General features: G+C 46.8%; 2 protein-coding genes across 3 annotated transcripts in view; one reads left to right on the forward strand and one right to left on the reverse strand.

Moving 5' to 3' along the window:
• Positions 1-16,918, reverse strand: part of LOC128109023 (translation initiation factor IF-2-like) — a 22,105-nt gene continuing 5,187 nt past the window's right edge. Inside the window, exons 2-3 of the mRNA XM_052736027.1 lie at positions 5,727-6,459; positions 1-5,024 (exon numbers count right to left, since the gene is read on the reverse strand). Of these exons, the coding sequence (XP_052591987.1) occupies positions 4,910-5,024; positions 5,727-6,459 (848 nt within the window). The 3' untranslated portion in view covers positions 1-4,909. The remainder of the gene's footprint in view (positions 5,025-5,726; positions 6,460-16,918) is intronic.
• B3gnt2 (UDP-GlcNAc:betaGal beta-1,3-N-acetylglucosaminyltransferase 2) overlaps positions 6,171-16,918 on the forward strand; it is a 24,807-nt gene continuing 14,059 nt past the window's right edge. Inside the window, exon 1 of one of the 2 annotated variants that reach the window (XM_052734703.1) lies at positions 6,171-6,336. The gene's annotated coding sequence lies outside the window, so the exon portion shown is untranslated. Of the gene's footprint in view, positions 6,337-6,949; positions 6,974-16,918 lie in introns of those variants that run through there. The other variant, XM_052734704.1, reaches the window with a different exon arrangement.

Genomic DNA, 16,918 nt, shown 5'->3' on the forward strand with positions numbered 1-16,918 from the left:
GACCTCCCCCTTGCAAGATCAAAGCACACCACACAGCCAAGTTTAGATTCTTCCAAACACCTGATAAACATGCCTAAGATCAAATCATCTCCTTCTGTAGCCCTGCTGGGTAAAGCAAGCTCAGATTCTCTGACCCTGAGTAATTTGGGCCCCCACACAAAGGTTATAGATGGTCTGCCCAGGATTTGGCCATTATTATCTTAAATTTTCTCAGGGACCTTAAAGATACTTTATCCACAGACAACAGGAAGCACTTTGGAGAACACAACACCCACATTTCCAAAAGGGGTGTGAGAGGCTTTTAGTTAATTTGTTGGTCATGGATGTTTGTTATATTTAGGGGAATATAGGAATATAGGATAAAAAGACAACTATTAATCTCAGGTATTTTGCATTGGCATGGATTTTGGTAAATTGATACAAATTTAAAGTTAATTTTGTTACACTGTATATATATACATTTCTACTCTTGTTTGGGGTATTGTGTTTATGCAGTTCATTTAAAAATGCAATTCTTAAATAAGAAATGAGATTAGTAGTTAATCTATAATAATCAAACTTGTAGTCACATTAGGTATGTTTTCTAGGTTAAACAGATATATTTTAGATAGATAAATGGTTTTCAAACACTTCAAAGACGTACAGAATATGGCATTTAAATGTTTTGTTAACCTAAGGTTTTTCATGACAATGAGACCCATCTGCTCCTGGCAGCACCAATTTATTTCATAAAAGAATGATGGGCAGTGAAGAAACTCCTTACGGGGTTTGCTTTCATTGTGGCAAGGTTAGCCACTGGGCAAAGAAACTGCTCTTGCCTTTGACTGCTGACAGTGTGCTGTGCAGACTGGACATGCAGGACCCACAGGAAAAAGACTGTTGAACTTTGCCAAACAAGGCAAGACAGTTCTTCAAAATTCCTACTTCACAGAAGTCTGCTATATATTCTGTAGGACATAGAGAAAAGCAACTGATGAACTTTGCCAACACAAGGCAGGACAGTTCTTCAAATTTCCTGCTTCACTGTAGCTGGAAGGTTTCTCTGGTCCCACCTGGCCCTGTGGTGGGATAATCATTCAGAGGCTTATACTAATTACTAACTGTATGGCCTATGGCAGGCTTCTTGCTAGCTAGCTATTATAACTTAACCCATTTCTGTTAATCTATAAGTTGCCATGTGGCCGTGGCATTACCAGTCTGCTGGCTTCTTCTTCTATTGGTGGTGGCTGGTGTCTCTCTCTTCTCTCTATATATCTGCTTGGATTTCTTGCCCGCCTCTAAGCTGCCTTGCCATAGGCCAAAGCAGCTTTATTTATCAACCAATGGGAACAACATATATTCACAGCATACAGAAAGTTATCCCCCAGCACTTCCTCTTTTCTATCTAATCAAAAAAATATAACTTTAACATAGTAAAATTACATATAACAAACAGTTATCAAGCAAGAATTACAGTTACAATATCTAGTCTATTTGTATTTGGCAAAATTAAAGAAAATACTTTATCATCTATTCTATATTTGTGCATCTAAAGTTTCATGTCTAATTTATCTTTTATCATAACCAAAGAAAATTGTAACTATTTAGTCTTCAACTACATCAAAGACCCCAGAAGGGTACACTATTACCTAAGTAAACAGGAAGTGCATTGTAAGCAACTTCCAAAAATTTAGAATGACAGAGACAGCTCGCTGCCTGGACAATCACCTAAAGTTCCTCTGAAATGTTGGGGGCATCCATCTTCAGCCCATAGGTCTAGAGTCTCACAGTCATTTCTCCCTGTGTCCTGCAGAATGTCTGGAAGTCTCCTCTATGAAGCAGGAACCTGAAGGACCATCTCGACTTGTTTTGGCAAAATTTAGTGGTCATTTTTCCATGGGTCCTGCATGTCCAGTTGATACAACATTTTGTCAAGCAGTCCAGGCAAGAACAGTTTCTTGCCCAAATGGCTAACCTTTGCCATAAGGAAAGCAAACTCCATATAGAGTTTTTTGATGCCCATCATCCTATTTGAAGTAAATTGGTGCTGCCAGGAGCAGATGTGTCTCATTGTCCAGAAAGTCTAAGTTCTTAAAACATTTTAAATGCCATATTCTGTAGGTTTTTGAAGTGTTTGAAGATTACCTTCCTAATTGAAATATATCTTTGTATACCTAAAAAACTTAACATGGCTATAAATTTGACTATTAATTTGTATTTCTTAACTATACATTACAATTTCAAATGAGCTGCACAAACATAATACCCCAAACAGGAGTAGAAATATATACAGTATAACAAAATCAACTTTAAATTTGCATCAATAAATCATAATGCATAGTAATGTAAAACATTTTAAACAAGTTGTTGCTCTTTGAAAGTAGATTCAATAATCTACCCTTTCATCCTATCATATCTATAATATCCCCCTTTCTTTAGAAAGAGGTTGCATTTATAATCAACCCCCTTTAAATAAAAATAAACATTTATAAACAATATTTTGGGAATTGGGGCATAGCTTCTCATATTACTCCCTGATGGTTGGGGCCGCTGTTAATCTTATGGGGATCTTGAGAAAATTTGAGATAATGATCAAGTCCTGGAAAGACTGGCCAAAATCTTTATTGATAGGTACCCTCTGTTAAAGTTCAGGAGGTCTCGACTGATTAAATCTGATCCATCTTAACCTGGAACAAATCCATAGCCTCTTGCTTCCTATGGAAACAAAATCAGAGCCTCCTTTCCAAAGCAATATATCTATATCCTTAGACCCAAAATTTGAAGTCAAGATACCTTTAAAATACATATATTGGTTTAACTCAGCAGCCTTTACAATCAAATGTCTCTTCAGTTAAAATCCCAAAGACAGCACAATTCAGACTCTGTGTAATCTTCATTTTTGCATGACTTAACTTTAATATTACTTTACTATCTCTTTAAAGACTTTATTTTTAAAATATATATAACTGCATATATTCCTTTTCTCTCTCTTTCAAGCCTAAGTACATTTTTACATACATTGTAAACAGTTTAGAGTTTTATTCCATCTGAATCTCTCTTATTGTGAATCTATAATTCTTCTCTGACCAGGAGAGGTTTTTTTTCCCCCCCAGACAGGGTTTCTCAGTGTAGCTTTGGAGCCTTTCCTGGATGTCACTCTGTAGACCAGGCTGGCCTCAAACTCACAGAGATGTGTTGCATTTTTCAAGGCTGTGTAACATTTGTTTTAATGATGCAAAGATGTGTTGCATTCTTTTATGCTGTATTTGTTTAACTCTGTGAAGCTGTGTTACTGTGCCTGTGCAAAACACCTGATGGTCTAAAAGAACTGGCCAATAGCAAGGCAGGAGAAGGATAGGCAGGGCTGGTAGGCAGAGAGAATATATAGAAGGAGAAATCTGGGAGAAAGAAGAAGGAGCAAGAGAACAAGGAGAGAAGGACAGCAGGGGCCAGCCACCCAGCCACCCAGCCACAGAGTAAGAGTGAAAGTAAGTATAGAAAGAAGTAAGAAAAGGTAAAAGCCCAGAGGCAAAAGGTAGATGGGATAATTTAAAGTTAAGGAAAGCTGGCAAAAAACAAGCCAAGCTAAGGCCGGGCATTTATATATAAGAATAAGCCTCTGTGTGTGATTTACTTGGGAGCTGAGTGGTGGGCCCCCAAAAGAGCAAGAACAACAATCTCAGAAGAGGAACCTCAATTGAGAAATGCCTTCACCAGATGGCCTGTAAGTAAGTCTCTAGTACATGACTGACGCCTGATATGAAAGGGCCCACCCCATCTGGGGTGGTGTCACCCCAGGCAGGCAATCTTAGGTGGTGTAAAAAAGCAGACTGAGCAAGCCACGGGGACCAAGCAGGGTTCCTCCACCTGTATCAGTTCCTGCCTCAGTTTCCCTTGATGTTGAATTGTAAGTCAAATCAACTCTTTCTTCTCAAGCTGCTTTTGGTCATGGTGTTTTATCATAGCAAAACCAAACAAAAACAAACCCACTTAAAGACACTTTACTTGGACTCCCCAAATGATTCTGTGCTTACACTTCCTTTGGTCCATATCAAAATTGTAATTAAATAGTTTTAGTACATTGAATTATTAAGCACCTCTCCAGGGGGGCTGTGAGCTCCAGGAGAAAGCGTCATGTTTAATGCCCTGGTACGTGCCCTGTGCTTGCACCTATGTTGGGCAGCATATTTGTTGAGTGTCTATCTCTGCCTATGGATATTGAACCCCAGGAAAGTGGGCGTGGACTCCAGCACTAAGTTATTTCCCCAAAGTCACACTGTGGACGGAGGACGGCACACTTCAGCTGTACTCAATGGTACCATGGAGAGAATGCTTTCCATTTCTTTTTAAACTTTAGGGCCCGGCAGCTTTTGGCAGCTGTGGAAGACACAAGCTTTATTTCCCTGATGCCTGCCAGCTGACTTTACTCAAAACTCTTTGGCTAGCAATCCTTGAAAGCATGTCTGTGGCTACTGAAAGCACATTTAAGGGAAAACAGTAACATCTGATGGTGGGAAATAATCCAGCTTTGTCTCCTCACAGTATTTAAATATCAACACAGCGGCCTTCAGCTAATCAAATACACAGACCTAACTTCTAATTTACTTCTTTTAAAATGTTTTATTAGCTTTCTGAATTATGAATAAAATCTGTGTGTGTGTGGGGGGGGACCGCTCAAACCCCGGGAAGGTATACAATTTCCCTTCCTTTCTTGCCCCGGGTGACAGCGGTTAACAGTTTGTGTGAGGAGATAAAAATTCAACTTGTTGCCTGGACTTCACGTCGCTCTTCAGAGAATCCTGACCAACATAAAAACAGTTTGGTCTGGAGACTGCCAATCTTAACATTTCCGGAGCCACCGACTCAGAATCCCTTCTTTTTGGTGACTCCATTCACGTGGCTCGACGCATCCAAAACAACACGCACTGCTTTAGGCTGCTGCGTTTCGCTGAGAGTACGCGCTCGGTGGTCCAGCGGGCTGAAATCCAACCCCCAGCGCTCGAAATTCAATGGCTTCCCTTTGGCTAACGCCGCCTGACAGCCCGCTGCAAAAAATCAAACAGGTGCGGAGTGTTAATTTCTCAGCGGGATTAACTCCAGAGGGTCGTTCTAAGGCCTCGGCGAGAAGGACGGAAGGGGAGCTTCCAGGAGGGCCCCCGAGCGGGGCGGGGCGGGGCGGGACTCGGTGCGCTGGGCGTACCGGCCAGGCAGGCCCACCCGAGCCTTGTAAACTAGAGCAACTTCACCATCCGGTCCCGCCGGCTTCCCAGGGGCCTCACCTAGGCGTGCAGCGCTTTGGGGAGCCTGCGGAGGCGCTGGGTCAGGGGCGAGCATCGTGGGTGCAGTGCGCTCTGCGCGTGGGTGTGGCTAGTGCCCACCCCAGTAGCGTTACGGGGGGCGGGGTGTCAGCGTTGAGATGGCAGGCTGCACCCAGCTCTTGGCGTCACGGTGCTGGCGCCCCCCCCCCGCCCCCCGCCCCTTACATTCCTGGCTTTCTGACGCACGAGTGGAACCACGTGGAAAACCCATGTTTTTGATCCGAAGGCGCCGAACAGGCACCATCCTTAGGCTTTGAGCAGCTAGGTGACTGCAGGTACCGGGTGCGCTGAGAGCAAAGGTCAGGTCCACTGAGGTCCAGCTTTCCCTCTCCTCACCTCCCAAGGTGGAACCCTCTCACCAACCACACGGAGCCGTCTAGGCCTAGCCACACGCCGGCCCTGGCCGGAAAAGGCCATCAAAACTCTCACCGAGCGCCTCGCCGACGGCACAGAGAGGCCCCGGTAGCGGAGGGGTTTGGACTAGACCCTGAGTTGGAGACGCTGTCGCTGCTGTTTTTCTGGGGCAGACTACATCTTGGGGCGGGGGAGCGCGTCTCTGGAGATGCGGCTCCCCCGTGGCGCCTAGGGTTTTCTAGGTGCACCGAGAGGCGGAGAGCCCCGCGGGGACCGGGCGCCGACTGGCGGGAGGGTAGGAGTTCGGCCTTTCCCAAACTTGGGCCAAGGGGCGGGAACGCGGCCGTCCCGGCGGTGACGCGCGCGGGTAGCGCGGCGTCTGATTGGTGCGCTGGCCGGGGGCGGGGCCGAAGGGACGCTGTAGGTGGTGGCGGTGCCGGGCGCCGCGGCGGGGAGTGAGGCGCAGCGGCGGCGGCGGCGGCGGCAGCAGCGGCAGCGGCGGCAACAAGTGCTGGAGCTGAGGCGAGCCGGAGCCGCCCCGACCCCGCCGGGCCGCCCGTCCGCGCCTTGCGCATGGAGCAGGAGCGGCGGCGGTCGCGGGGCTGAGCCGCAGGCGCGGCTGGGACGTGGATGCGGCCGCGGTCTCCCGCCCCGCCCCGCCGAGCTGGAGCTGCCCCTGGACAAGGTAGGGCGGGCTGGGTGGGCACGGGCCCTGCGTCCCCGCCCCGCCGCCGCCGCCGCCGCCGCCGCCGCTTGCCAGTTCCGGCCGGTGCGGGCACCGTGCGCTCCCGCCGCTCCTCTGTGGCTTCTGTGGTGGCGGCGCCTCCGCGCCTTCGGGTTCTCCTCACCTCCCCCAGGCTCCTCACTTCCCCGGCCTCCTCACCTCCCGGTCCGTCTCCCCTCCTTCACTGCCTCCTCACCTCCTCCCCGACCATCTCACCTGCTCGCCCCCTGCCCCCGCAGGGAGAGGGCAGTGACCCCGGGGCCGCGCTGCACCCCGCGCGGGCCGGGAGGTGCGGGCCTGGGCGGTGGGGGAGCGTCGCGTGCGGTGTGCTGCCCCGCCCGCCCGCGCGCGCAGTGCGCCGGTCTCGGGTGCCGCAGGGGCAGATCAGGTGTTTGTGAGCCGCTGGCGGCCGCTCTCCACACTTCCCCCGCCACCCAGCCGCTGGCACTGTTACCTCCGGGTCCCCAAAGACTAGTTTCTGTGAAACTTCGGGAGAACCTTTGGCTTTGACCTCTAAAAAAAAAAAAAATATTCCACGCCGCCCGCGTTGAATGATTAACCAGACTGAGGACTCAGGAGCTGGCCCTGCGACTGGCAGGTGGGCGCGCCTGCGGGGCGGGGACCCTTCGGGGGGACGTGACACCCAGCTCCTGGTTAATTGCACTCGCCCGGGGTCCTCTGAGCTCCGGGGTCTTGGGTGGAGAGGAAGCTCGGTGGAGACGACTCTTTCGTGTCACGGTGTGCGAGGTCATCTTGGAAAGTATTGCACACATTTTGTAACCTGGGCTGGCTGCAGGGTGGCTGGTCTTGGCTCCCCTCCCTGAGGTGGTCGCCTCGACGGTCCCAACTTGGTAGACTAATGGGAACGATTAAACCTGTTCTTCTGCCACGCACCCCCCCCCCCCCAATCCCCCGCAAGCCGTGCTTTTCAGGTTTCGAAGCCAGTGGGTGAAAATGGGCTTCCTGTTATAACAGATTCTTTCAGGGGTTTTGCGTGTATTTGGGGGAGTGTTGTGTGTGTGTGTGTGTCGGGGGGGCGGATGGTTCATGAGGAGGCCACTGGATCTTGAGTGGAACTAGGCGATTGGGACCAGGACCCAGCCCAGAGCGCGCTCCAGTGGGGTTCAGACCTCGCTCCGAGAGGGACCTGCCCGAGGACCCCCGGTGACTTCCCACCTGACCTAGTCCGACTTCTGTTTTTCTAATAAAGATTATGAAACTGGTGGAATTTTTTACGCCCAGTCCGAGAGCTCTTCATATTTGATTAGGTTTTAAGACCAAAGAAGTGTGCTGGAGCCCTGTAGAACTTGCCGGAGTAATTTCCGCCCTTTCCGGCGCGGTGGTCTTTTTTTATCTGCTCGGAACTTCTTTCCCAGCGTGGAATACTGCTTTCTCCCTCGGGACTCTGCCTGCCGCTCTTAATTTAGTGTTTTGTGCAGATGGCAAATACAATAAACTGCCGAATTCCCCGTTAAACTTGACCGAGTCCCTTCTCCAGTCTCGTTTCTCTGCCACGTGCTGTTAAAAGACTAGTTAGTTTTTCTGTATGAGCCTTGGTTCCCCTACTTAGTTTCGGAACGGGATACTTGCTTTGTAAGATTGTTTTTGAACACAAATAGGATGCTTTAAGTACTTAAAGAGATCACAACGAAGTTCGCGCTGGTTCAACTTCCGCTTGCCAAAAACAGTGATCTGTTGTTGGAACGGTTCAGATATGTCTAGCCTGAAATCACCCAAGCTTGACAGATGAGATAGCCGGTTTTTAAGACCTAAGGAATGAGGTAGTCTTTGAGAAAAACAAACATAATTTGCTTATGAATTGCTTTCACCCAGCCCACGTGCTTTTGAAGGCCTGGGCATAGAAATGACTTACAGCTTTGAACATATCATTCAAAGCTGGACATGGTGGTACATGCCTCTGATCCTAGCACTCAGGCAGAGGCTATCGAGTCCCTGAGTTCCAGGCCAGCCTGGGCTATACAGACCTTGTCTCGAAAAACCAAAAAAATAAATTTTTAAAATTTTTTTTAAATTTCTTTTTAGATTTCCCAAATTCTAATATACTAACAGTTATGCTAAAAATGGGGAAGGGGAAATGGATAATTTACTGTTGTTTCCACTAACTATACTGTTTGTTCAAATATGTGCATATGCTTAAGGGTTGTATTAGGAGACAAGATCCAAATATTGCTCATCTTAAAATAATGCTGGTTGGTTTAAAAGTTGGGATACTCTGTATTAGAAATTTGTAGGGCTTTTTTCAAATGATGGAGAGAAAGGATGAGTCTTTGTTTCTCAAACTTTGAAACGGCTACTGTTACGTTTTTAAACCACAATTTAAGGTCAGGTGTGGGGCCTATATCTTTAATCCCAGCACTTGGGAGGCAGCTGGCAAGCAGATTTTTAAGTTCTAGGAGAGCCAGGGCTACATAGAGGACTCTTATCTCAACAAACAATAATCCATAATTTCAGATCTCTATCAGACCTGTCTTCACGTTGGGTGGGTGCTGTTAATTTGTCCTAACTCGTTTAATGAGCGTAATATTTGACTCTTTGGGCATTTTAAAACAGCTTTATTGGATAGTCTGTTCATACTTCAAAACTTAATAAGTATAGTTCATAAATGTGAGATTTTGCAACCAGGCTAGTATTTGGTAATACAACCTGTTATAACACCCAAATAGTGATATATAAATTACCAAAACTCATAAATTATCATAGCAGTCTTTTGTCTTCTGTAATTGCTCTGGGGTCAAAAATCATTGTGATCAGTTGTCTGGCATTTTTTGGTGTGTGAGGTGAAAGAATGAATAGAGTGAGGCTGAACTCTATCCAAAGCGGTAAATATTTCCTAATTAAAGAAATCACCCAGTGAAGGAGATAACCCCAGCCCAGCTCACCCTGCACTACCCCAGGTAGTTCCAGCTGCCTTCTCCCCTTCTGGAGTGGGTGTTTGATGGCTATATTAAAATGGTAGGATGAATATATGCCTCTCTGGAGAGGCAATTACTGTTTGGATAAGAGGCGTGTGCATGTGTGGGGCGAGGCTTTTTGAGAATTGATGTAATGATTTCATCATCATCTGCTGTAGAGAAGCTTTGCCAGTCTGAACAAAGCCTGAGAACCATTTACGGTTTGATGGAGGACTTGTCCCTGGGCATCCTGGTGCGGTTACTACTGGAAACAGTTGCTCCCCCTGAGTCCCAACTGTATGCTGCCCCTCTTTTGAGTTTCTTTCTTTTGCTGCCAGCTTTGTTTGCTTGGCATGGCTTCATGTTGTAACAAGACCCAGTGTTTTTGACAGCCAGCATTGTATCTGATTAAATAGATGCATATTTTAACATTTATGCACTTTCAGGTGTCTACATTTTATGTAAATGTAATAAATTATTACAAATGGTTTTCTGTTTCTCTATAGACATTCCCTTCAGTTTTTTTCTTTTTGTTTTTTGTTTTTTAATTCTGAGGGGAAATTCCCAGTAGTCAGGAAATTGATACTTTCCACTTTTCATTCTGTGACATTTTAAACTAGGTTTATTTAGGTTCTTCACTTTTTTTTTTTTTTAAACAAACAAACAAAAAAAATCCTTACTAACCAAGGTAATCGGTTTTAAGAATGTAGGCTCTCTGAGCTGTGAAAAGGTGGTTTGGTTAGTTAGGAACAGGAACTTGGAGTCAATTGCCTGAGGTTTTTCTTTTTGTTAATGACACAGTGGTGAGTGTGAGCTCCTGTTTATGAAGAAATGGGAATTTCAGCTGCTCCATGAGGCTCCTGTGCTCACCCCTACAGGGTGACATCATTGCAGATGTCACTCACAGCCCTGTAGGTTGGTTTTTACCTGCCCCCTAGTTAATCGGAATCAGTCATAGCATATGTAGTGTTTTATAAACAGTGGGGTTTGAATCTGGTTTTACCACTAGCTTTGTGATTATGGTGAGTTGCTTGGCCTCCCTGAACCATGAGATGCTAGGAAAATTAAAGCAAATGATACAACTAAGATACCTGGGTGGGTGAGATACCTTAGTGAGTGTGGGGTCCCTGCCATCAAACCCGACCGTTGGAGTTCAAACCCTGGACCTCATGGGCATGGTGGAAGGAGAGAAGCAACGCCCCCAGGTTGTCCTCTGACCTCTACCTGTGTGCCATGGCTGATGCTCACATGTGTGTACTCATACATGCAAATTAATAAAACAGTAGCACTGCACCTGGGACGGTGATAGCTAAAGGAATTACATATTCTCTCTTTCAATAAGCTACATTATAAAAGCTAATTAAGTCTCGTTTTGAGGCTTGGAACTCAGTATGTAGATCAGGCAGATCTTTAAACTCTGATCCACCTGACTGCCACCCCAGCGCTGGTATTAAAAGTTTGCAGCCCCACGCCTGGCTGACATAGGGCTTTTATTAGAAGTTAGAAATAAAATCTGTTGATGAATACCTTGCTGTGGCATTTAGTCTAAATAAGATGTGTTCTTAAAGTTGATGACCTCCTGTTTTTCATAGATTTATCTCTGATAATCCACACTGAGATGTCCCACCCAGAGCCGTTTGGGCACCCGCATGGTATGAGTGAGCTTGTAAAAGGTGAGGTGATGAGTGCTCCTGAAGTGCCCTGACTAAGCACCCTGAGTGCTCAGACAGCATTTACCACTTCATGTTCTGTGAGTGAATTGTTTTAGAAGTGAGAGCACATTGCTGGTTGTTTTAATTGCATGCTTCCTTCTGGCCATTTAAATCACTCTGCTGTATCAGGGCACTCCTGTCCTGTGCGTGTTAATTGGGTACTTCTCATTCTTTAATTGCAACATCAATGATACTTTGCTGTTTTTTTCCTAAAAGGATCTTTTTACTTACATTTATTTAGAAATGATATTCAAGATCTCTTAAAGGAAATTGCCTTTGGTTGCCCTGCAAGTTAAGGATGACTCCTGTCACCAGCTTCGTTTGTACCCCTCTAGGAGCTCACCTCTGCATCTCAGCATTTCTGGAATGGCCAGGAAAGCATATTGCTGGGTTAGGTGACACTGGTCCCTGTGGGTCTGCCTGACAGGGTGCCTGACAGACGTAGCAGGCCTTTGAAAACCCTGCACACCCCGGCCTCTCCTGGGGATAGACTCCTTTGCCCACAAAAGCTGGCACATTGTTGCTGGCAGTGTTTGAGGGAATGGCTGCTCGTGGCAGCTGTGTTTGTAGGTAGAGTGCTGTGGTTCTGGGTCCTGTCTGGGCCGTTGGGTCTGGAGAGTGCTCGGCTAATAGTGACAGGGTTACAGGATCCCATGGGAGCAGGCTCGGCACCCTCCTATCTCAGCTTTGGAGAGCAGGAAAGGTGGAAAAGGCCATGCAGAGACAGGAGTTGGTGAGCGTTGGGAGGGCCGTTGGATGCTCTTGCAGTTGTTGATGAAGATGAGCTTGCGCAGAGAGGTGGCTCAGAGGCCTGTTACAGTTTGTGTCCCTGCAGGACTGTCTGCTTCCTGTTACACGGCCTGATGGGTTCTCACAAGCTGAGGATCCTGTAAAAATCGAAATGTCTGGAGGTCACTTCTGTGCTGACTCCTCCTGTCTCTGTTGGAATACCGGAAGTTCTGGTGTCTCCCACGGGGATGTTCCACCTTTGTTCCTCGCCCTCATTCCCATCCTGGCCTTTGGCTCTTGTGCCCACTGCTCCGCTCAGTGGCGTCAGTCCTCCCCTTCTCTGGCCATCATTCCTCTTTGCTCAACATACTTACCAGCCTCTTCAGTGAGCCTGCAGCCTTATTTTTATTGTCTATTTTAGGCACTGCATGTTGGTATTGGTTCACTTCTCCCATTACTCTTGGGAGGGAAAATCTGAGGGCCTCAGAATTGGTCCAGGGTTAAAGTGTACGTTGCATTTGACAGAGGTGAGAGGTGAAAAAACCAACCCATAGGGGATGAGGTGGCATTTGGAAACATTAAGGAAGGTGTGGAGGAGGGTGTGAACCCCCAGGCAGGTCTGATTGGGTGGAGTCTGGGGTAGTGTCTAAGAGGGTCCCAGCCCAGCAACAGACTTGGCCCAGGTCTGCCGAGGTGGGGCGAATTTTGAGGACTCTGGCCAGGATCCAAAGCTGCCAAGAGTCAGGAGAAAGGTATTGCTGGGACGGGAGGGCTGAGGTCATGACCAGCAGTGTTGGGCCTGGAAGTCAGCAGAACTCAAGAACTATGACAATCTAGAAAGAAGGGAGGGAGATTGGGAAGGTCCAAGCAGGGCTAGGAGCATAACAAGGACAGTATGCCTGTGACCACCACAGAGTGCAGACATTTGGGATTTGCTGTTTTACCCTGGCTCTAAGGGAGCAGTGTGGGAGTCTAGGACAGTGGCCTTGGGGCAGGCAGCATGACAGCCCACTGGAGAGTTTGCTGAAGTTGTTTTGACTTTGTGGCTGACAACCAGAATTCTGGCAACCGTGGCAAAGGTTAAGGGGCTGTTTGTACCCCTTTGCAAAGACAGGACACAACTCTAGTGTTGGCTGATAACACAGCTGTAATCCCAGCACTTGGGACGCAGAAGCAGGCTAATCTGAGTTTTAAATCCAGCCTGGTCTCCATAGGGAGTTCCAGGCCAGCCCAAGGCTACATAGTGAGACCCTGACTCCAGACACCTGGGGGCGGGGCACATTCACACACAGGTGGGTAGAATGAATGCTCTACGTCTTGACTGCGAAGGCATTAACATTCTAGCCAGATTCTGTGACCCTTGAACCCCACACTTAAAATTCATGTTCAGGTTTTTAAGAAATTGTTTGTTTGAAATGCACTTCGAGGTGTGTGTGTGTGTGTGTGTGTGTGTGTGTGTGTGTGTGTGTGTGTGTGTGAGAGAGAGAGAGAGAGAGAGAGAGAGAGAGAGAGAGAGAAATGGACCCTTTAGGTCTGGCCTTAGATTGTCAAGGGGAAGCTCAGTGATGTTAAAAATCAAATTATTTGAATTATTTGTCTAACACTAGAAAGGATCCAGGTGGGTGTATTAACAGATGGCCCCTCTGAATCTTTGAGCTTGGCAGTAGAGAGTTCAACCAGAGATGGAAAATATCTAGGGAGGGAACCCAATAGAAAATGATACAATAGAAAGTAATGCTGCAGCAATAAAAGTAACTCAAGTTAAAGGTACACCTATCAGCTACTCTGTAGCTCCTGAATTGTATTAGTCTACCCGGCTCTGTAGGGCATGCTGGGTGCTGAGCCCTCTTATGTGAAGGCTCATTGGGGGGCTTTGAGAGTCTTGAGGTCCTGGGGCTACTCCCTGATGGGCACCAGATGTACCCTGGTTGCTTTGATTGTTGAAATGGGAGACAACCATTTTATTTTTCCTTGCCACATAAGGAATTATTCCCTTCAACGGAACTTAGAATATCTCCCACGAATACTACTATTTTTAACTGAATGTTTTCTTTTGAGTTTTTGTTCTCAAGGTTCTGGTGGGTCTGCTTTAAAAAGAAAAAAAACAACAACAACAAAAAACCCAACCCTCTTTATAATGGAAATTTTCAAATCGGTAGTGTGGTGAAGCCTCTGGGGCAATCCTGCTGTTCTTGCCCCACCCTGCCCATATCCTGTCTGCCTTGGGCACTGAGCAGGAGGGAGAGGGAAGGGCCCCTAGGTGGGGTGGGGCCAGCCAGCCAGCCCGCCCTGGAGATAGCTGCAGCTCTGTGTTCCCTACAGCACGTGCTGGGGTGTAACACTGAGGTGACTGGAATCACTTGTAAAGAGGCTGGGGCTGGGTTTCCAGGCTGTTCTGCCTTGTGCCCGTATACTGAATGAACACTAATTTTTCTTGGCAAGTGGCCAGAGAAAGATACATTACTATTTCACCTCTTGAAATATGTAGCCATTAGTCTTGGTTGAATTACTGAATGATTTCTCCATCCACCTTTAACAGGACTTTTAGATGAAAGGCCAAAATGTCACTGTTTTGAGGATGTGTATTTTAAATCTATATGCTTTGTTTTTATGTTTAAAAAACTTAGCTGAAACAGTCTGCAGATATCTCTCAGTAAGTAGTTGAAGTCCAAGCAGTGTCCAAGAGGCTGGAGGAATCAGAGATGGGGGTTGAGAGGAAGGATGGCTTGTTTGTGTTACCCCAGGGTCACATTGCACTAGGAACATAGTCTTCTGGGAGAGAATGGCCCCTTAGCCTAGAGAAGGGTGGCATTGCAGAGGCTGCTGCATGCGTAGGATGATGAGTGATGCCTGACTTTTATTAGCGGAGTGCTGGGGGAGCATCCATCTTGTAGGGCTCTGGGGGGCGGGGGGAGGGGGGGACTGTACAGTACAGCCTCTCTCTGGGCTCAGAGCCAGTTCAGCTTTCCTGGAGCTGTTTGGGAAGCAGGCCTGGCAGGGAAGGTACATCTAGGGACTAGATCGTCTCTTCCTTAGTGGGATGGACTCCTTGTGATTATACAGGGCCCACAGAGGAAGGCGGAGATTGAGCCTGACCTTCAGGGATTGGGTAGAGCTGAGAAGCAAGAGATCGCCCAGCGGCTTTGAGAGCAGCACTGCTGGATGGACAGGGGCCAGACCCTGTGAGAACGCTCAACAAGGATGGGGGGATGGCCATCTCCTCTCCACCCGCTACCCCATGCTGTCCTAGGGGCAAAGGGTGGAGAGCATTTGGGTTTCTAGTTCCTGCTGCCTCCTGCTTCTCTCGGGGAACCTCAGGCAGGTTTCTGATCCTAGGGGCCAGCTTCTCCCGAAAGTGAAGAGACTTAGTGACTGCTTTCCTGGCTTAAGCATTCTGTGGGCCTTTGATATTCTTATGGCTAGGAGGAACACTCAGACAGTGCCTGAGGACTTAAGTGTGCAGTTTGTTATTTAAAATTTTCTATTTAAAGTAAACCTGGACCAAAGTTATATACAAAGTAATGAGCATCATTATTCTATTTTATTTTGTTATTTTATTTTGCCTTGCTAAGAATGGAACCCAAGGTCTGGGGCATGCTGGACGAGTGCTCTGCTACTGCGCTGTATCACCAGGCTCCATTATGGTTTTCATGCTCAGGATTTTGTTTGAGCTAAGACCTACGTATTCCAGATTGACCTTGAATTTACTGTGTAGTGAAGAACTTCTGATCTTCCAGTTTCCATTCCTACTGAGATTACAGGCATGCACCACTACCCCTAGTTTGTGCGGTGCTGAGGATCAAATCCAGGGCTGCTTTCATCTAGGCAAGCTCTCATCCAGCTGAGAGCCACATCCTCAGTTCTCAGGCCTGTTTTCAGAAGAGTGAGATTGCCGCTCTCTAAGAGACTCTAAAGCTGTAAATCAAGGAGCCCTGGAATCTCAAAATGCCATCTCTTATTTTCCTTGGTGTCGTCTTCACAGTAACCAAGGGCATGGTCTCTTTTAGGAGAAATGTGTCACCAGAACGAGAAGTTGAGACTTCCCACTGCAATTTATTAAGTTACTTAAAATAAACACAATGAATGTCATTGGTATAAGTTTAAATATTTATTGAAGTTACAAAAGAAGATAATTATTAATGTGCTCAGTGTAGTCCCTACTGGCAGCTCGTTTACACAATGCTTTCCTGAGTTTTAGAGGTTGTATCTTTTATTTTGGAACAGAGATGCCTTCAAACTATTTCACAGGGCATAGGAATTACCAAATATAATTTTTTAGACTTGAGAAAGACAGAGTTTGCTCATAGAATACCTGTTGGGAATAACAGGTCTGTGGTGTTGTTTGTTTTTAGGCAGAGTCTCATCGAGGAACCCAGGCTGTCTTTGCACACACTTGTGATCCTCCTGACTCCCCAAGTGTTGGAGTTACAGGTGTGTGACACCAGGCCTAGCCTTATGGAGGTGATTGAAAATGTTTATTTTTGAAGTTTTTACTTAATATGTGTATGCATGCATGCCACATATGTGGATGCCTAAGGAGGCCCAGAAGGCTTTGGATACCCTGGAGAGGTGGTTATGAGCCATCCCATGTAGATGCTGGGAACTGAGCCTGGGTTCTTTGGAAGAAGAGTCAGTGTTCTTAACCACTGAGCCATCTCACTATCCCTTAATTAAAAATTTTTAGAAGATTTACTTTTATTTTAAAGTGTGTGTATGTGTGTGCGTGCGCCCACGCGCGTGCGAGAGGGAAGGAGGGGGAGAAAGAGAGAGGGGGGAATATACATTTGCCCCTGGGCGCCCCCCCCCCCCAGGGGGGGCTAGAAGAGGGTGCAGAGCCCTTGGAGCACAAGATGATTGTGACCATTCTAATAGTTACTTTAGTTTGTTTCCTAATTGCTTTTACTGACTTTTGAGGGTATGAGTCTATAGAAATGGGTAGCCAACTCCCAGCCCATCTCTACACTAAGATAACCAAGTCAAGACCAGTGGCCTGCTTATTTCCAGAAGCAATTACACAGTTTATATAATGGGATTCTGTTTCTAGTCCAGTGCTATAATCTATGCTTGTGCATTTTTATTAATTTTTAATTGCCTTCTTCCTCCCTTTCCCTATCCCTCGGGCCTGTGTGTGTGCTTATAGACCTACTTGTGACTGTTTCCTGAGAGGTATTTCCAGGTATCTCTTCTGTC

This window comes from Peromyscus californicus, unplaced genomic scaffold, assembly GCF_007827085.1.
Source record: "Peromyscus californicus insignis strain IS unplaced genomic scaffold, ASM782708v3 Scaffold_13__1_contigs__length_99412109, whole genome shotgun sequence".
Lineage (NCBI taxonomy): Eukaryota > Metazoa > Chordata > Mammalia > Rodentia > Cricetidae > Peromyscus > Peromyscus californicus.